The sequence below is a fragment of the Cyberlindnera jadinii genome (assembly GCF_001661405.1).
Source record: "Cyberlindnera jadinii NRRL Y-1542 unplaced genomic scaffold CYBJAscaffold_7, whole genome shotgun sequence".
Classification (NCBI taxonomy): Eukaryota; Fungi; Ascomycota; class Saccharomycetes; order Phaffomycetales; family Wickerhamomycetaceae; genus Williopsis; species Williopsis jadinii.
Window position 1 is genome coordinate 63472 of NW_017963658.1, and position 20150 is coordinate 83621.

Below are 20150 nucleotides of genomic sequence, written 5' to 3' on the forward strand. Positions count from 1 at the left end.
AGAGACTTGTGGACGGGACATTTCTGGATTAATGTGTTAGTAGATGATGATCTTGAGAACGTGGAAGAAGAGAGAGAGGAAGAAGAGAAAGTGAAAAATTTTCCGAGAGTGTGTTGCGTGGGTTGGTTTCCGGTGAAAAATTCCACGTGTGTGGCGCGAACCGGATGTGGGAGGTTACCCGGCTTGAGAGCTTACGTAAGCATAATCCAGTCCCAACACCCGCACACCACTCACACCCGCACACCGCCCCATTGGCTGCCTCGGCTTCCAGCCGCTCACACAGGCACACGCCCATATGCACCTTCTCAACGCTTTTAGCACTCGAGGCCCAAGGCTCCAGATAACTCCAAGAAACGAGCAAATTATGCACACCATCCTCATCCAATGGAATCTCTCGTATCCTCATCTGAGCACAATATGCAGGATCTCACAGAGGGAATCACTCACAATTGATGATAAATGGAGATCTGGGCTCGCGGTGAATGCGCTGCTAGCCTGCACGGTGGTGGAGCTGGAACCGGCAGTGTGTTCGCAGAGGGATTGTCTATATAAGAGAGGCCTGTTGCACGTCCTTGTGCTTGCTTTGGCCCCGGACGGTGTAGCGTAAGGTGCTGATTGAGCTGTGGATATTCCGTTTTTGTTGTGGCTTCCTCCATCATGACGGTGACGTTTGAAGGGCTGGACTGTATCGCCGATATGGGCTCTACTGAGTACAAGGCGTTAGCGAGTGTTTCGCAGGCTGGCAGACACGCTTGGGCGTACCAGGCCAACTACGCGTACTACGTGTTGTACTATGGCGCAGTGTTGACGTTCTGTGCGATCGTCAAGTACGTGTGGTACAGATTTGACGACTGGAGCTATAGAAACGGTGATTCTAGAGGTTCTCTGCTGAAGAGAGGCATCGCACTGACCCGTGTTGTAGGGTATAGGCGATTCCCCGTGATGCTGTCGAGGGTAACAGGGCTCCCTGCGTCCTTTGGCACGTTGGTGGTGATGGGTGCTTCGACACTGTTTGTCCTGTGTGTGTGCTTCATACCGCATTTCTACTACAGAGCATGTCGAGGGTTTGGCTCTCCGCCTTTGGCCGTGAGAGCTGGTTTACAGGTGATGGCACTGACGCCATACCTGATCATCATCTCCGGCAAGACGAACTTCATCTCATTTGTCACTGGAGTCAGCTATGAAAAGCTGAACGTATTCCATCAGGCACTGGGCTGGGGGTCACTGTTCCTGAGTTTTGTCCATACGATCCCATTCCTCGTCCAGCCTGTTAGAGAAGGTGGAGCAGCTCGTCTTAAAGAGCTGTGGGACGGTGATAACAACTATTTATACGTCAATGGGCTCGTTGCCCTTGTGCTCCTTTTCTGCCTCTGTTTCCTCAGCACAAGGTTCTCAAGATCCTTATGCTACGAGGTTTGGTGGCATTCGCATTGGGTGATTGGGCTGGCGTACTTTGCCATCTTGACATGGCACGTGTATGGGTTGCTGGATGCAGAGCAGTACATGTGGGGAACTCTGGGGTTCTGGGGGTTCCAGATGCTCTACAGAGCACTCGTGAAGACCACCTTCAAGCCGAACTTGTACGCATTCAAGTCGAAGAAGGCCGCATTGAACCGCATCACCAACGGATGCTACGAGATCGTTGTCAATATCGACTCGAGATACGAATTGGACTGGATGCCAGGCCAGCACATCTTCATTAGATTCATGTTAGGGATTCACACTTTGGACAACCATCCATTCTCTATCATGACTGTTCCGGAGAAGAGAGGGGAAACTCAGCTGAAGCTGATTGTGAAACCACACAGGGGTCTGACAAGAAAGCTGTATAATCTCATCGATGACAAGTCCACAGAGCTGGACTGTTACATTGACGGACCCTACGGTGGGATGTGCCGTGATCCACTGGCCTTTGACAAACTGGTTTTGATGTCTACCGGCACTGGAGTCACAGTAACGTTACCATTTGTCCAATACGTTGCTCAGCACATGAGCAATAAGTCATGCCGTGTACGTGAGATTGAGTTCAACTGGGTCGTCACTTCACAGGACACCGTGGAATGGATTCAACGTGAATTGGAAAGTGCAAAGGAATCACTCCGTGATGTGCTTCGCATCAACATATTTGTAACGAATTCACGTGATGGAGCTATTCCTCAGTCAATTGGATCCAGAAAGACACCCGTGGACTCTGAAACGTCATCCGTCTCGAACAGCAGCAAAGGTGAGAAGGCCGTACACACCGACCAACTGTGGCAGATCTATAACAATTGCAAGCCAAACGTTCCAGAGTTCCTCTCTCAGATAGATCTCGGCTCAAAGACCGCTGTGGTATGTGCTGGAACTGCGTCATTCCAAGGCGATTGTGGTAATGCCTGTGCTCAGCTGCAAAGACGTGTGTTGAAAGGTGAGTGTGATGAGGTGTACTTGCACACCGAGAACTTTGGCTGGTGAATGGCTACTATTTAATAAGTTATAACAAGCTGATCTGTAGAGCTTCGGTATCTTCACGATCAACTTGCGCTGAGCGATCCGCCAGGTATTGACTTTAATGTCTGGTTCCTCCGTTTAATAGAATGATGATTTTTTGAAACTAGCAAAATCAACTCCTGAAGAGTTTTCTGGAACTGTAGCGTAAGATTTCGTATGTGTAGTCGCAAGTGTGTGTCTGGTGTGGATATGTTAGAATGATACTAATTTGAGTATCGTTAGTATGGAAAAGATTTGGCTCATCCTTTTGTTATTAAAACAAAATATCTCAAAGATAAACAACACTCTTGCAAATAGTATTGATAAAAGTGAAGCCACCTGTAGATTTTTCCTTTATACGTGCTGAAATTGAAGTATATTCTGCTGTTATGTTCCTGTACCCCAAAGCAAACTCTTTAACCTCTGGTAATAAAGAAGTACGATGTTCTGAATTTCTTAGTGTTGTTGATTCAATATTGGTAAACTCAACACTAGTCTCCTCTCTTGTTAATCCCATCTCTGTAATTTCATGTTGAACAATTTCCCTAGCGGTATATAACAGCTGTGTATAAAGATTATTTTGAGATAGAAATTCACCAATCTTGCTAATGTAGTCCTCAAGTTCATTTTTTCCTTCATCCTTTTGAAGAACACCTCTAAGCAACTCAAGATGACGATTTGAAGCTAATCCTCGATCCAGTGTTTAAATTTCTGCAACTTTCTCTTTTCCATTTTCTTGAGCTACCAAACCATCAACTCTATGGAATAAACGCCCGTTGATAATCATTGAATAAGTTTCACCTCTCGAATCACCAGTACTGTGGGAGCCTAATGATGATAGTGAAAGAATTGTATTGATTGTTCGAGAATATTTGGACGTGATTGGATCCAAGAAGATATCATTCACTTACTCTGAAGGTTCATCGAATTCTTCGAGTAAAGCCTTGTTCCTATAACAGCAAAAAGATGGTAATTCAGCATTGATAACGAGTGTATGATAACAATCGCAGCACCGCTCAAGACCACTTGGATTTTACTCGAAATTCCGTGGTCTCCGTGATCTCCATTGTTGTCGTTCATAAACTGGATCATCATTCTCATTAAAACCGTTGATGTCATCCTCAATGATGTATTCAAAGCTGGGATCAAGATCGAAAGCACCATCACGTCCGATTTCTTCCAACGCTCTTGCCGTTACCTCTTCTGCACTTCTTCGCCTCTCTCTTATTCTATCAGCCATAGTTCCATTATCAAGTTTAGCTTCATGTTCAGATAATGGCGGCTGTTGTGCTAAGTTTGTGATCTCTGCATGGGTATTCTGTGACAAACCTTGAAGGTTTCTTTGCTCCGTATCTTGTTCTCACAGCAGCTTATTTAGTCTGTCGCAATAATTAATGGGTCTTCTTGTTGTATCGTACCTCCATTCGTTTGAACTTGCCGCCGTGGTTCTGCCTTAGCCGCTGATGTTCTTCTTCAAGTTGAGGACGTCGTTTGAAGGTCCCAATGAGTGTTCTCTGGGGTTTCTTTGGTCGTCTCCCAGCCTTTTTTCTTCTCTTGCTTAATCATCAGTTTCTGGCCATTGTCTGGTGATGTTTTAAACGTTGTGTACAAAGCTATGTTTTGTGTCATTTTTGTGTTGATAAGAATGCAAAATGTAAACAATGCCTATTAGAATTGGAAACATCCTTACATTTTCACGATTGCTAGGGCAACGAAGAGCCAGAATTATATATAAGAACACACATCGTGTGGACCATTTTGGAAACCCCACTGATCCAGTCAAGTTAAAAGTCAGTTTATATGATTATATATGTCATTGTTATGGCATGACGGTTCCCGATTTCCCAAAATTTGTTTTGTTGCTGAGATATAAGCAAATTTATGTCTTTTTCATGATTATATCATACAAACCATAAGTGGCTATATGGCTATATCTCAGAAAGCATTGAAGGTGTCATTCCCATGCTTTGTATATCTATTAATTCGGGTAAGAGCTACATTGTGGTGTACTTTGGTGGAATTTGAAGACCGGTTTGCTATTTTTATTAGTATCATTCTAGTACTACTAGGTATTTCTGGTTGCTAGGATGGTGTATACGGTGGGAGACGCCAATTGGTGACCATCAACACTCAACAGGAACTCCCATCGTGATGACCATCAACACTCAACACGTACTCGCTTGGCCACGTCCACCATGGGCCCACCTCCGTGCGATAACAGCCCCCGGAGTCCATTTTGGGAAGACCCTCGGCTTCGGACCCTCTATTCGGTATATGCATACCGTGAACCCTCCAGAACTTATCTCACTAAAACAGGAAACATGTACTATGCACACTCCAGTGCATATTCGTCTGCATACTTGTTTCCCGAGGCCTTAACGGTCAAACGTTGAGGGAGGCCATATCGGTTCATCTGCCCGTTTGCTTATCAATGCCTGGCGAGAGCTTCCAACAGGCGGAGTGAGGTCGGCTCAGGTAGCTTGATAAGCCATCATGGCTATAAAGACAGCCATTTTCTCCTTCTGGAGCGTGTGGTGTGCTTCCAATGACGACGACATCCTCCTGGAGTGCAATTGATAGTGCTGCTTACCACCTGGTATCTTTACACCTCCACCGTGCCCACCAGTACCAATTGCTTATCACTGAGCCAGCCAATCAACCTCCTCCACCTCCTATGACCGTCATATTCGAAGGCCTGGACTGCATTGCCGATATCAACACCACAGAGTACGCCAGCACGGCTGCTCTTTCACAGGTTGGCACACACGCTGGCTCTTATCAGGCCAACTATGCGTACTACGTCCTGTCCTACTGCTCAGCACTCATCTTTCTGGCGATGGTGAAGTACCTATCGTACACACTGGACGACAGGCTCTATAAAGCCACTGGCCGGTCGTTACCAGGGTGCTGCAAACGTGTCTTTGCACTAAGCCGTTACTTCAGCTATAGGAGGTTGCCAGCTTGTGTTTCGAGCGTGACTGGGCTACCAGCTTCATTGGGCATCCTGCTGGTCCTGGGCATCTCCACCACCTTCGTCATGTGTGTGTGCTTCATCCCACACTTCTACTATAGAGGATGTCGAGGTTTTGGTGCACCTCCGTTGGCAGGCAGGGCAGGCTCGCTGGTCATGGCACTGACTCCGTTCCTGATCCTCATATCTGGGAAGACAAGCCTCATCTCGTACGTCACTGGTGTGAGTTATGAGAAGTTGAGCGTGTTCCACAAGGCCCTGGGCTGGGGCTCGCTGTTCTTCAGCCTGGTGCACACAGTGTCATTGCTTCTCCAGCCTGTTAAGGAAGGTGGTACGTCACGGATGAAAGAGCTATGGTTTGGTGATGAGAACCATCTCTACACCAACGGTGTGGTTGCACTTTCGCTGCTGTATGGCATTTGCCTGTTGAGTACCCGGGTTCTAAGATCAATATGCTAAGAAATCTGGTGGCAGGCCCATTGGCTTCTTGGTGTGACGTATTTCGCCATACTGACATGGCATGTGTACGGGCTCTCCAACTTTGAGAAGTACATGTGGGCCACATTGAGCCTTTGGAGCATCCAAGTGGTGTACAGAGTTCTCGTTAAGAGCACCTTCAGACCAGATAGGTATATTCTGAAGGCGAAAGAGGCGACGCTCAGTTGCGTGTCCAATGGCTGCTTTCAGGTTGTGGTGAAGATTGGGTCCAAGAAGGAGCTTGATTGGGCTCCAGGGCAGCACATCTTGATTAGATTCGTTATGGGCCTTCACACTTTGGACAGCCATCCCTTCTCGATAGTCACCATTCCTGCAAGCTCGAATGGCTTCGATCTCAGGCTAATTGTTAGGCCGCAGAGAGGCCTAACCAAGCGACTCTATGAGCTAATCGACGAGAAGTGTTCAGAGTTTCGATGCTATATCGATGGTCCGTACGGTGGGATGTGTCGTGATCCCTTGTCATTCGATAAGCTTGTGCTGGCGTCGACTGGCACGGGGGTCGCCGTAACGTTGCCGTCTGTTCTGTTTGTCGCTCAACATGTGAATGACAGCTCCTGTCGAGTGCGTGAGGTTAAGTTCCATTGGATCGTGGGCTCAGAGGACACTCTCACGTGGATCCAGCGAGAACTGGACAGGGCAAAGGAAATGCTTCAAGACACGCTTACGGTTAACATCTTTGTCACCAATTCTCACAGAGAAACCATATGTGGGCCTACAAGCCCGGAAGAGCTGCAATTGGTGGCAGCAAACCCGGAAGAGCTGCAATTGGCGTCAGTAAGCTCATTGGAGTCAGTAAGCTCAGTGGAGTCAGTAAGCTCAGTGGAGTCAGCAAGCTTACTGGACTCCAGTTGCAACAAGATGGCTGTAGAGCATCACACAAGCACCCAATTGTACAACATCCACACTCACCACAAGCCAAACGCTCGACACCTTCTATCACACATAGAACTCAGACAGAAAAACGCCGTCATATGTGCTGGCACCCCGTCCTTCCAACGTGACTGTGCTAATGCCTGTGCGCAGCTCCACACACGTGTGTTGAGAGGTGAGTGTGAGGAAATATATCTCCATACTGAAGCCTTTACATGGTGATCATTGGTGTATAAGCTCGTTCACATGACCACACTGGCCACACATGGCTGTGCACCTGCACTGAGGAGCGATCTACCTCGTCGGTATTATTTCATCTAGGCAGAGCTGTCGTTGCTGTTGCTGTTGCTGTTGCGGTTTTGTATGGTACTGCACGATTTTAGGCGGTCTTTCGGCCGTGCCTGGGCGGACTTTGGCGGTGATACACCGTCCCAGGCTGTGTACCGTCACGAGAATGGAGGGTCAGGAGGGCATGAGACGTAGGCAGAGGGGCCTGTGGAGCGATCTGCTCGATGCGTGCGACTGTGTGCTGTGTCTGTGTGCTGTGTCTGTGTGCTGGCCCTGTGTGCTGGCCCTGTGTAGAGCGATACGTTGACATTGAGCATCGTACTGCGAAGGCCCTGAAACATCAACAATATCAGCAGGATCAACGTGCCCAGTGGACATATATCAGCCTATGCGTGACAGAACGCTTGGCTTCCCTAGAGCTCGTCGGCAGCTGGCAACTGGCAAGGTTTTACTCAGAAGACGGTATTATACCGATGTGCGTATAATGCAATTTAACCAGGTTACAGGCGAGAGAGAAGAGGAAGGTAAAAGGGGGGAGTCTATGCAAGTCAAAGAAATGGTCTGCAAGTCTCACTGTATGCCAATCGCTTTTGACGCAGCTATAGGCTGTGAGTATGGCACTTGCGACAAGTTTTAGGCGTTACACAGGTTGTGATGCTAAGGTTATATGGGTCTTATTCACGCGTAAGCTTTCTAAGCTGTAAACTGTCTGCAGAGTGAACGTCAACTGTAGCGTATCTGTATATTCTGATCTAAGCATAATCTCATTTAGTGCAATGGAGTGTTGGTGGTGAAACGGCCTGTTGATGGTGAAACGGCCTGTTGATGGTGAAACGGCCTGTTGATGGTGCAACACACTGTCGTTCATGCAGCACACTGTTCTTCATGCAACACACTGCTCGTGGATTATGGTGCATGGGCTGCTGCTTATCACGACGAAGATCATCGCACAAACCATGACCAGAGGGTGGCAGAACTAAGTGAGGGTCTCACGAGCTCCAGTGCTCACCTTTACTATATAACTACACCACTTTGCTCGTATTGGAAAGACATTTCATAGACGTTCATATAGCATCAACATCGACAATCATGGGCAGAAAATTCTTGATCTACAGGAAAGTCATCTCCAGAATTCACCTCTTAGAATCAATCGCATCGTTTGCGCTGATCTGGGCGATGATCTTCTCCACTCCGTCCTACTCCTCACACAACTACACAATCCAGTTAGATATGTCTCAGTTCCAGTCAAGCAATTCCACTTCTCTGTCCCCAGTTTACCGTCTAGGTGCGTTGGGCTACTGCACTGGTAGCATCACCAACGGCAATTTTGATCAAACATCTTGTCATAATATGAACGGGCTGGAGTTGGACATAAAGCATCTTTTCAAGAATGATCCAGAAGTCCCAGTCCCACACCTTTCAAGAGCTCATAGTGTCTCTGAATTGCTCTACCATGGATGTCTTGCAGCTGCTAGCTTTTCCTTGATCTGCATCGTCCTGGACATCTTCAATTTTGCAATATTGAGAAGGATGGACTACACTCCTAGGAAGTTGAAGGCATATGTTTCGATCTACATCGCTAGTATTTGCTCGCAGATCATTGTCTGGACTATTATGTGTGCAGTCTCGACGACTGTTATTAATCTCGTGGTTGAGCTGGCCAACGCTTACGGTGATGAGCTCGCTTACACTGGTATTGTTGTTGATGTTGGAGTTACAGCTCTGGTTTTAATGAGGGTCTCATTTTCATTAGGGTTAATGTCATCCTTCCTGAAATCTCTGTTGGTTATATCATACTTTGTGAAGAGCAGAAGGAACAGAAATGCCGTCAAAGAGACTGTGGATCATTCGTTCAAAGAAGAAGGTGTGGAGATGACAATCGACTGCTCCACGGTTGGTGATGTGTTTATCACTGGTACACGCTAGTTCTACAATGGCCTAAAATGGCTTAAATAAGAATTAAAAGAACTAATACATACAAAAGGAAATACAACACTCTTCTCACAGCAACCAGTCAATGAACTTACCCCAAACGGTAGTTGGTGGAATGGTTTTAGCCTCGAAATCTGCTTCAATCTGTTCTGCTTCATCAAGGCCAGTAATAACATCAATTTCATCAACTGGATGACCCCAACTCCAATCTCTAGTGAACAGCTTGTGACCGAAATACAACAAGAAGAACACAGGTAAGGTCAAATAAGCAGCAACAAAGTCTGGGCCGTTGAAGTCGAAGAACACTGCATAACCATTCGTGATACAAACCAGTGTAATGACAAACATAAAGTAATAAGTACCATAAGGTTGCAATGGTGTTTTAAATGGCACACGATCCCAAAGACCGTTGTAAAACACAGCCTTTCTCCATCTGAGGTAGCAAACACCAATGATGATCCAGCCAATGAAACCGGAAATAGTACACAAGTTTGAGAACCAGGCAAAGACATTGGCACCTGAACTGGAGACGTTAAGGAAAGAGATCATAGAGAGGGCAGCTGTGAGACCACATGCAATGTAAGGAACACCGTATTTGTTTGTTCTTCTGAAGATCTTTGGGGCATCGCCAACATCAGCCATAGACTTGAGGAAACGGGAAGCAGCATAGAAGAAGGAGTTACCTGAAGACCAAGCCGATGACAGGATAACAGCGTTAATAATGTGGTTAAGAACATGGATACCAACCAGATGGATGCCAATGACGAATGGAGAAGCAGAGGCATTACCAGTTCCCGACATCAAGTCTGGGTTGTTATAAGGAACCATTACACCAATGACCAAAGTACCGAGAATATAGAAGAACATAAGTCTGTATACAAATCTTCTGGCAGCTTTGTTGATGTTTCTTCTTGGTCTCTGAGTTTCTGCACTGGCAATGGCAACTAATTCAGGACTAACGATAAAGGCAAACCCAGATTTGATGACTCCAGTCCAACAATCCAAGAATCTACCAGTGTTGCCTGGAAGCAAGTGGTAAGCAAAGGCACCCGGTGTTTTCCAGTAGTGGAATCCTAGAACTCCGTGTTGGTTTGGAGCACCACCGAAGAAGATGACGACACCGAGGATGATCAGCCCAACAATACAGATAATCTTCAAAGATGCAAACCAAAACTCGGACTCACCATAGTACTTGACAGCCAGGAAGTTCAGTCCAATGATAACAGCAACGAAAATGATGATCCATACAGCAATATGAACTTTTTTAGTCCAATATTCAATCACCAGAGCTGCGGCTGTAACTTCAGAACAGATCAGTATGACAAAGGTATAGTAGTAGATCCATCCTGTGGCGAAGCCAAGAGATGGGCTCACGTACTTCTTGGCCAAGTCTGAAATAGCACCACCTTGTTGAGGAATATAACACACCATTTCACCAAGAGCGTTCATGACAAAGTAAATGACAGTGGAAAGGATCAAGTAACCTGTGAGCAAACCTGCTGGCCCACACTTGGCCAAAGCAGCACCAGACCCCACAAAGAGACCAGTACCAATTGCACCACCAAGAGCCATAAGCTGGATATGTCTAGCCTTCAAGCCCCTGTGGAGATCATCTTCCTCCTCGGCGATGATGGAAGGCTGTGACTCCAACTCCACGACACCAGCGGAAGCCTCTAGGTCGCTTTGCTTCTGTGAAAGGGCAAACGATTCCTTCGATTTATCTGTGTATGACTGTGACGAGGACATTATCGAAATGGACGTCTATTACACGAGAGAACCACTCCAAAACATCGATTCCATGGAAATGAAGCCGGAGTGAACTGGTCTGTATATATATATGTAATCTCTGGTGCCATTCTGGATGCTCGACAACTCAATCGATAAGCAAAGGAACAAAAGACCTCGCTAGATGACCCTGGAACCCGCGTACGTGTTCCTTTGCCTCATCCACACCAGAGTCGAAAGACTTTTCCCTCCACTGTGTCATTCGTCCGCTGCAAAAGGTGAAGTTCCTAGCGACGTGTTGACGCTTCCAAAGTGCCGTGGTCGCCATTCAGGTGCAGCTTTTGATGTAAGTTCCTGCACAAACTGTTCAAAATTTTTCACCAATGCCCTACGGAAAATGCCACTTGCAACCATAGCCGATGGGCTGTGTGTTGTGATTCGCCAGCTGGGAGAGGTGCCAGCCCTATGTTCACCAGTGATTCCGATACACTTGATATCGATCACTGGCTATCAGAGGTGATTGGTAGGTCGATCATGATAGAAGGGTTCCATCGGGAAAGAATGGTGGAATCCCGTCATGATGTCTCTTGACGGAAGAGTCTCTATGTCTCGCTGGCACTACTGTGTAGGAGAGGTGGAGACTGGAATGTAGAGGCGCTGGTGCGCAGTTAAAGAGCCCTATAGGGTACACAGAGTGTGTATTATGGCCAAGTTGCGGGGGAATGGAGCTTCTTAAAAGAGGGCAGAATGGTGTCAAGAGTGATGTGTTGTTATATACCATTTCGGCTAGTCATACTCTATGGGATTTCAATACATGCTTCGTAGAAGAGTTGCTAAGGTGTCTTGGGTAACTCTCCTCTTTCCCACACAGTTTGGCAGAATGCCGAAAACCGTTGAACCGGCATAACGGACTTGAGAAGTTACGGTGATGACTGATGACTCTTCAGAGGTGTTAAGACCGGCCGGTGGGTTTCTTGGCGTTGTGACTGTGTAGCTGGCTGTTGTCAGGTTATGGCTTTGTATTTCCATAGCGTCCGATGGTGATAAGAGTTGATAAGCTCTTGTAACAATCCAAGCTGGAATGTCGATTATCAGCCATAGTGTAACCGTCTCTGAGAAGCACAGTTGAGCGATAGGCTGTGTAGCTGTTAAACAATCGCACGCGTTTGCGTCTCACAATGGCATGATTTCGGGCATTTCCTTGACATATACTGTGTACTTTTCTATTGGCTGAGAGGACCTACTGACGGAGAAAGAACGATGAAGCCCGCATGTGCATGATGTTATCTTCAATGCTGCTCCGTTGATATTTGTCAAAGCCAACGGAACAGCGATCCGTCATCTCGTCAAATGAGATTGAGCAGTGATATCTCCGCAGACTGGCCCTGTGATGAAATTTTGCGTTGAACAGGCAGTTCGATGTGATTGGTCGGGTGTGGAAACCTGTATATTGTATATGAGCCCATAACACCACACCTTGGGTGCTTCCATTAGTTCCGTAATGCCAAATTGAGTACATTAGGCGATTCTGATGTTAGTCACGTGACCATAAAATAACGTGGTAGGGGACACAGTAGATATTCAACAACGAGAGGGTTTCGGTGATGATCAGTATGAAACTTCTAAAAAGGGGGTGGACACATCGCAACGGAACGACACTTTACTCTTCATTTCACGCCTCAGTAGTCGATTACAGGAGTGCTGAACATGACGGATTCCCTAACCAAGAACACTTTCTGGTCTAAAGTGCGGTCTGGTACCAGCAAGATCAGCTCTTTGTCAACATCGCTGGGAAACCTTTCGCTCAGAACGGAGCATGACGGGGACTCCATAAACTCAACACTGATACACAAAGCACTGGTGAAGCACTACAGAGAAACCGGACAGAGCTATCCGGAATGGCTCGGTGTTTCTCCTGATGAGGAACCACCTCAGGAGTCAAAGTCATTCTTACATCCACAGCAATTCATGCGTCGTGAAAGGAACGAGCCACAGTCAGCTGGGACATCATCGGCTGATAGTGCGAAGCCCAGAAGACCAGCAGCAAGTACTTCCTTCAAGGACATCTATGTACGTTCATCACCTGCGCAATCAGAACAGACACAGCAACAGTCGTCACAACCACCGCAGCTCCAGTCCCGTCCGTCGTTTGGCCAGTACGGCCAATCACAATGGAGCTCTTCACTACAAAAGGTTGAAAGTAATGACCGCCAGGGCTCCTCGCACATGAGAGACCGCTTGAAGAAGACCTCCTACAACCGTACGAACTTCGTGTAGGTCGCCTCCTCATTGGCTCAAAAGCTTTTTAGAATATGCATCGCAAATATGTACCAATATCGAAGTGTCTTTTCTATTCTACGTATGATTTGTCGAAGCGTGTAAAGCGTAGCCCTTGTAGAATCCCGTTCTGCAACGTGATTGGCTGACTGGGCTGGTACTGTGTATTGTGCGTCTTGCCGCGGTAGCGAATGAGCTTTGCTCAAAGTGCGGAATTGGCATTCCTATGGATTGTTCAAGATTTGTGTAACTGGGGAAACGGTAATCCCCATTGACCTGATCAAACTCTAAACCCACACTACTTAAACCTCCCGCCATGTTCACAACATCAACGGTTTGGTCAAAGTAAACAAAGTAAACCAAACACACAGCGGCTAGGTCAAATGGGTATCAAAATTGCTATTGATCGTGGCGGTACGTTCACTGACTGTGTCGTCTCCACTGGTGAGGAGAAAAGAGTGCTGAAGCTGTTATCTGTGGACCCACAGAACTACAAAGATGCGCCGTTGGAAGGTATCAGGCTCATTATGGAGCAGCTCTCCGGTAAGAAGATTCCCCGTGGCGAGCCACTGGACACTTCTGGTATTGAGAGTATCCGTATGGGTACCACAGTGGCTACGAACGCGCTGTTGGAGAGAAAAGGTGAGCGTTGTGCTCTTATCACTACGAAGGGTTTCAAGGATTGTTTGGTGATAGGGGACCAGACGAGACCAAAGATCTTTGACCTGAAGATTGAGAAGCCAAGTCTGCTGTACGAAACTGTTGTTGAGGTTGATGAAAGAGTCACTCTGGAGGACTTTTCGGAGGACCCGGAGCTGCACACTACTGAGGTCAACGGTGAAACGCTCGTTAAGGGTCAAAGTGGTGAGACTGTGAGAGTGTTGAAGACTCCAGACGAACAAGAGATAGAAAGTGCCTTAAACATCATATATGCATCTGGGATCAGATCTATAGGTGTTGCCTTGTTACATTCTTACACTTACCCTCAGCATGAGCAACTCATCGGTAAGATTGCAAAGCGAGTTGGTTTCACTCATATCTCACTCTCGTCTGAGCTGAGTCCAATGATCAAGCTAATCCCAAGAGCCAACTCTTCCATCGCTGATGCGTATTTGACGCCAGAGATCAAGAAGTACTTACAGGGCTTTACCTCTGGGTTGAAATTCCCAGATGATGCCAAAATTGAATTCATGAAATCAGATGGTGGTCTTGTTGATGCAAAGAAGTTCTCTGGACTTTCTGCAATCTTATCTGGGCCTGCAGGTGGTGTTGTTGGTTACTCTGCTACTTGTTACGATCCAAAGAATGGTGTTGGTCTTATCGGCTTCGATATGGGTGGTACATCGACTGATGTGTCTCGTTATGGCGGTGCCTATGAGCACGTCTTTGAAACAACAACCGCTGGTGTTACAATTCAGAGCCCACAGCTGGATATCAATACCGTTGCTGCGGGTGGTGGTTCAAGATTGTTTTGGAAGAACGGTTTGTTTGTTGTTGGTCCTGAATCGGCTTCATCGCACCCAGGTCCAAGTTGTTACAGAAAAAACGGTCCATTGACAGTGACCGATGCCAACCTGGTTTTGGGAAGATTGGTTCCAGAGTTCTTCCCAAAAATCTTTGGTCCAAACGAAAATGAATCATTGGATGAAGTTGTGACAAGAAAAAACTTTGAAGCACTTACAAAACAGATCAATGAAGAACTAGGTTCTAAACTTACAATTGATGAAGTAGCTTATGGTTTCATCAAGGTTGCAAACGAAACAATGGCTCGTCCTATCAGACAACTAACTGAAGCTAAGGGACACGTTGTTTCTGATCACAGATTGGTGACATTTGGTGGTGCTGGTGGCCAGCATGCTGTTGCTGTCGCTGAGAGCTTGGGTATTGACACCGTCATTGCTCACAGATTCTCTTCAGTCCTATCCGCATATGGTATTCTTCTTGCTGATGTTGTTGAAGAAGCGCAGGAGCCATCTTCGCTGGTTTTGAGTGCTGAGAACCAACACCTCATTGATGAAAGATTCGACGCATTGGTTCAGTCTTGTACAGAAAAGCTTAAAGAACATGGCTTCAAAGATGAGGATTTGACATTTGAGAAGTACTTGAACTTGAGATTCAGAGGAATGGAGGCTCCATTGATGATTCCAGAAACTGAAAAATCATTTACAGATGAGTTCTTGTCGTTGCATAAGAGAGAGTTCGGCTTCATCTTTACAGATAAAGATATCATCGTTGATGACATCAGAGTCCGTGCTATAGGTAACTCGCATCGCGAGGCTGCTAAATCTATCGATGATGAGCTCGCCTCTCTTGCTACTATTGATGTTGATACATCAAAGGCACATCTCTCAAAAGATGTCTACTTTGAATCTGGTCGTGTTCAAACACCAATCTACCGTTTAGAAGATCTCGCTGTTGGTACAAAGATCCAAGGTCCTGCTATTCTTGCAGATGGTACCCAGACAAACGTTATTCCACCTCATGCAGTTGCTACCATCTTGTCTGAGCATGTTTTTATCAAGATAAGCCATGGAAAGGGTACAAAGGTCGATGCCTCTGCTATTGACCCTATTCTCCTTTCTATCTTCTCACATCGTTTCATGGATATTGCCGAACAAATGGGTAACCAATTACGTAAAACTTCTGTTTCCACCAATGTGAAAGAAAGATTGGATTTCTCTTGTGCTTTGTTTGATCCTGAAGGTCAACTTGTTGCAAATGCCCCTCACGTTCCGGTTCATTTGGGTTCAATGTCTACAGCTATTAAAGCACAGGCTAAACTTTGGGAGGGGAAGCTGCGTCCCGGTGATGTTATTGTCTCTAACCACCCAGAAGTTGGTGGTACTCATTTGCCAGACATTACTGTTATCACACCTGCTTTCAAGGACGGGAAGATTATCTTTTACGTTGCAGCCCGTGCTCATCATGCTGATATCGGTGGTACCCTTCCTGGTTCGATGCCACCTAACTCTAAGGAACTTTATGAAGAAGGTGCTGCTATCTACTCAGAGCTTCTTGTCAGTGAAGGTAAGTTCAACGAAGAAAGAATTATTGATATCCTGTTAAGGGAACCTGCAACACATCCTGGTTGTTCTGGTACAAGACGTTTGAGTGACAACTTGAGTGATCTTAGATCTCAAGTCAGTGCTAACCAAAAGGGTATTTCTCTGATTGAAAAGCTTGTGAACGAGTTTACACTTGACGTTATATGGAAATACATGGAGGCTATTCAAGACAACGCTGCAGCTGTGGTGCAAAAGAGACTTATGGAGCTGAAAGAAAAGTATGGTTCTAGTTTTGGTTGCGAAGACTATATGGATGATGGTTCTACTATCAAGTTGAATGTTACTCTAGGTCCTGAAGGCAACATTTTTGACTTCACTGGAACATCACCCCAGATGTACGGTAACTTGAACGCACCAGAGGCTATCACTAACTCTGCACTCTTGTATTGTTTGAGATGCCTTGTTAACGAGAACATTCCCCTAAATCAAGGCTGTCTACGTCCTGTGAAGGTTATAATTCCAAAGGGTTCTATTCTATCTCCGTTAAAAGGTGCTGCAGTTGTTGGTGGTAATGTCATGACCTCACAACGTGTCACTGATGTTATTCTCAAGGCCTTTAGAATCCAGGCCGATTCTCAGGGTGATTGTAACAACTTGACCTTCGGAACTGGTGGAAATGATGAGGATGGGAACTATGTTCAAGGATTTGGCTACTATGAAACCATTGGTGGTGGTCACGGTGCTGGTGATGGCTGGAATGGTACCTCTGGTGTCCATACTAACATGACTAACACCAGAATGACCGATGTGGAAGTGTTTGAGAGACGTTATCCTGTTTTGTTAAGAGAGTATTCCATCAGAAAAGGCTCTGGAGGTGCTGGTAAGTACAAAGGTGGTGATGGTGTTGTCAGGGACATTGAGTTCAGAACCCCTGTCAAATGTTCTATTTTGAGTGAAAGAAGAGTCATTGCACCTCACGGACTGAATGGCGGAAAAGATGCTGCCAGGGGTGAAAACTTATGGATCAAAAGAGATGGACACGTCATTAACATCGGAGGGAAGAACACTGTTCAAATGGACGTTGGAGATAGAATAATCATCAGGACACCAGGTGGTGGTGGTTACAGTGAAGAAACTTGAGTATGTATATTTGTCACGCTAATGTTAATAAACCACAAATGAAAACGAATATTAATGAAGTCAATGTACTCGAGATGTTGTCTAGCCTTGGTAATCCTGCGAGCTGACATCGTCTTGCTCCTCAATGATGTGGTCGATCTTATCCGTGTCAGCCTTCTCATCATCATAAGCACTATTGTTATTACTGAGAGTGTTTCTTGGACCCTTGAACGTTCTATGGGCATACGCAAAGTAATAGGACATGGATAGTATCCATGTTCCACATGTGAGTACCACTGTGTAGTTCATAGTATCCTTATCAACATCTGGTGACGATGGGAACATCGCCATGATAATAGTAAAGTTTGTGAAGCAGATGGTGATGATGTTGACAATTGGTGAGAGGATTGTGCCCATATAGAACGTTCCTGGCTTGAAACGAACAGACTCATCCTTTGACCATTGACGGAACATTCTAAGGATGATTGGTGTCTGCCATGCGAAATAGTTACCACACACGTAGAGCGTGAACAGGGCATTGGCAGCAGTATCGTTGATAAGACAGAGAAGACCGATGATCAAAGCAAGGATACCGGCAAAGCAGATGGCTCTGATGGGGACTTTAAGCTTGGAATTGACAACCTTCACGATAGAGGAAAATGGCAGCCCGTTATCACGAGAGAAGGCCCAAATTTGACGGGAAGTCGCAGTGATGGTGGAGGCTCCCATGAGCCATTGGCAACAGCATATGAGAACCATGAACGCAATGGACCAGTTCTTCCCAAGAGAATCGTACACCAGCTGGGCCATCGGCTGGCCAGAGCCAGTGTCAATGACACTGGCCAGGTCTGGGTTGATACAGAAGGAGCACACCATGATGATAAGCCATCCCAAGATACCTGTTGATGCGATGGAGCCGAGAATACCAATTGGAACGTTCTTCGTGGCGTTGTGAGCCTCCTCAGACATGTGAACACAGGAGTCAAACGCACCAATGGTCCAGATCGCAGGCATGAACCCATTCATGACCCACGACCAGCCTGTCCCCCAATCACTGAGGTTCTCAACAGTTCCAAAGACAAATTTAGCATCGTTCTTGGTCTCTGTTCCGATCAGCATCGTGAATATGAAGAATATCACAAGTGCAACGTTACAGATGACAGAGAGGGACTGCAACTTGGCCACACCATAGGATGCAACACAAGCTGTTGCAACGTGAGAGACGATGCACGCTGCGTAGACACCGTACACGATGCCTCGTGAGATGTCAAAATCACCATCCTTGGCGATGTAGACAATGGAAAGCAGCTCCTTGGCAAACCCATAGTCGATGGAACAAAGAGCACTAGTCAAAGCGATAGAATTTGTATTACCAACGAGGTAAGACAGTGGAATACGCAACGAGTCAGGAGCATAGTGATAAGTCCAATAGTACAACCCACCAGCAGTTGGAATGGCGGACGCCAGCTCACTCATACACAGGCCAACGCCAAAGATGAATATGGAAGCAACAGCCCAGCCCCAGATGCCACCGTTGTTGACGGTGTAGATCTGGCCTAGGACACTTGCGATGGACGGAAGCACCGACATAATAGAGAACGCAACACCAATCATGTTGAAAGGACCAAACTGACGAACCAGCTCATGCTTATAACCAGCAAGGGCCAGCAGCTCGTCATCATCCAGGTGTTCCTTCTCAGCAAGACGGGCGTCGATAGGAACGTGGGAATGAACATCACGGACCTGTGACATCTGGGCATTCAAATCCGTGTTAAGTGCATTGGACTTGATGGATTTGAGTCCATTGGAGAGCACAGATGTGATCTGTGTCATAGCTGTACCGCGAGATGGAGTTGATGTTCAGTGCTGCAATACAGTGTTAAGGATTATAGTGACTACTAGGGTTATATATATATAATCACTATCTCCTTTTATCTCTCCATCTGCCTAATACTTGTAATCAATGCACGTTCTTTATCTTATCAGAGGTGTAATGAAGAGCAAGGACGTATTATGTGATGATGATCAACGGTATGACTTTGGATCTCCACACCCAGATCAAGTTGCTACATGCTATTTGCCAGTGTGATGTATGTAAATAAAAGCCATACCCATGCAATGTGTTCATGCACAACGTAGAAGGGCTTCAAAGGTCCTGGAACAAGTTCCGCAGGCCTTGATTGAAAGCTCTGATGGTTGCAGCAGATGCACATGGCGCATTTCCAGTTGTTTAGGAAAGGTGAAGCGACGATTGACCAGATAGCAACGGTGGTGTGCCTTAAAGGGAAAGACTGTGCACTTCTGCGCTTTCCAAATATGTGTCAAAAGCTTCGCATCTTGTTGTCCATGGTTCAATTGGGCAGTGAATCTCCAGTTCTCTTGCTTGTAGAAGGCTGACAGCCGTTGAGCAAGAAATCTTGGCCTCGCTCCAACGAACTTATAAACCGTCCCTTTTCCTACGTCTTTTCCCTATATTTTACAAGCATATACGCTCATACTGTTATACATCCATAGCTCTACAACTAATGACACAATCAGTATCACCGACGCCCAATTGTGCTGTGGATGATCTCAAACTGCGTCGTTCCTCCAGATTGTGAGGCTTTGTTGGGGAGTAAGTGCTACTGATTCTACACGGCAAACCGTTATCTCTTCACGTTCAATCGCATAACTTCAGGCCGAGGTCTTATCGCCGATCAAAGGCTGCCGTACTGTGACAAAAGCCACCTTGGGCGTAAGTCAATTGGCCACTGAGGACCTTGTTGAAGAAGGAGGTGTCGTTGTATGCTCTGGTGATCTGTCATTGGTTGCTGAGCGACCAAGGCTCTGTGTCCTTGTGCCCTGTCGCAGCTTCAGTTGGCGAATTGGTGATCCTCCATTTTGACGTCGCACAGGCGATGCATAATGGCAGCCTACAAGTTCGACGATGAAATCCCCCCGGCATTTCCTCTCGCTTTATATGACTAGATTCTGCTGATTGAGGCTTGTCGTAAGAG

At 46.3% G+C, this 20150-nt stretch overlaps 7 protein-coding genes across 7 annotated transcripts; 5 read left to right on the forward strand and 2 right to left on the reverse strand.

The window, feature by feature from the left end:
* Positions 1-657: 657 nt before the first annotated feature.
* FRE7 (putative ferric-chelate reductase) lies at positions 658-7030 on the forward strand (the record flags this gene model as incomplete). The annotated part of the gene is made up of 2 exons (XM_020212705.1): positions 658-2140; positions 6768-7030. The coding sequence occupies 2 exons, from the start codon at positions 658-660 to the stop codon at positions 7028-7030; spliced, it is 1746 nt and encodes a 581-aa protein (XP_020070244.1).
* A 116-nt stretch (positions 7031-7146) lies between these two features.
* On the forward strand, positions 7147-7564 carry CYBJADRAFT_167807 (uncharacterized protein; the record flags this gene model as incomplete). The annotated part of the gene is made up of 1 exon (XM_020215083.1): positions 7147-7564. A coding segment is annotated over exon 1 (231 nt), but the record flags the coding sequence as incomplete, so codon positions are not given.
* Positions 7565-7883: 319 nt separating this feature from the next.
* Positions 7884-9298, forward strand: CYBJADRAFT_90748 (uncharacterized protein). Its single transcript, XM_020218001.1, has one exon. It carries the CDS (start codon positions 8186-8188, stop codon positions 9020-9022), a length of 837 nt encoding a protein of 278 aa, XP_020070246.1. The 5' UTR covers positions 7884-8185; the 3' UTR covers positions 9023-9298.
* CYBJADRAFT_177594 (uncharacterized protein) lies at positions 9098-11081 on the reverse strand (the record flags this gene model as incomplete). The annotated part of the gene is made up of 2 exons (XM_020216872.1): positions 9098-10678; positions 10959-11081. The coding sequence occupies 2 exons, from the start codon at positions 11079-11081 to the stop codon at positions 9098-9100; spliced, it is 1704 nt and encodes a 567-aa protein (XP_020070247.1).
* A 1283-nt stretch (positions 11082-12364) lies between these two features.
* MSO1 (Mso1p) lies at positions 12365-13064 on the forward strand. Its single transcript, XM_020215084.1, has one exon. It carries the CDS (start codon positions 12461-12463, stop codon positions 13028-13030), a length of 570 nt encoding a protein of 189 aa, XP_020070248.1. The 5' UTR covers positions 12365-12460; the 3' UTR covers positions 13031-13064.
* Positions 13065-13413: 349 nt separating this feature from the next.
* On the forward strand, positions 13414-17175 carry OXP1 (5-oxoprolinase; the record flags this gene model as incomplete). The annotated part of the gene is made up of 1 exon (XM_020212709.1): positions 13414-17175. The coding sequence occupies one exon, from the start codon at positions 13414-13416 to the stop codon at positions 17173-17175; it is 3762 nt and encodes a 1253-aa protein (XP_020070249.1).
* CYBJADRAFT_90794 (gamma-aminobutyric acid transporter) lies at positions 17175-19229 on the reverse strand. Its single transcript, XM_020218002.1, has one exon. The coding sequence runs from the start codon at positions 18985-18987 to the stop codon at positions 17257-17259; it is 1731 nt and encodes a 576-aa protein (XP_020070250.1). The 5' UTR covers positions 18988-19229; the 3' UTR covers positions 17175-17256.
* Positions 19230-20150: the final 921 nt, after the last annotated feature.

Bases quoted from the DNA above. Each gene is read 5' to 3' on its own strand.
- CYBJADRAFT_90748 (XM_020218001.1), top strand. From the start codon at position 8,186: ATGGGCAGAAAATTCTTGATCTACAGGAAAGTCATCTCCAGAATTCAC.
- MSO1 (XM_020215084.1), top strand. From the start codon at position 12,461: ATGACGGATTCCCTAACCAAGAACACTTTCTGGTCTAAAGTGCGGTCT.
- CYBJADRAFT_90794 (XM_020218002.1), bottom strand. From the start codon at position 18,987: ATGACACAGATCACATCTGTGCTCTCCAATGGACTCAAATCCATCAAG.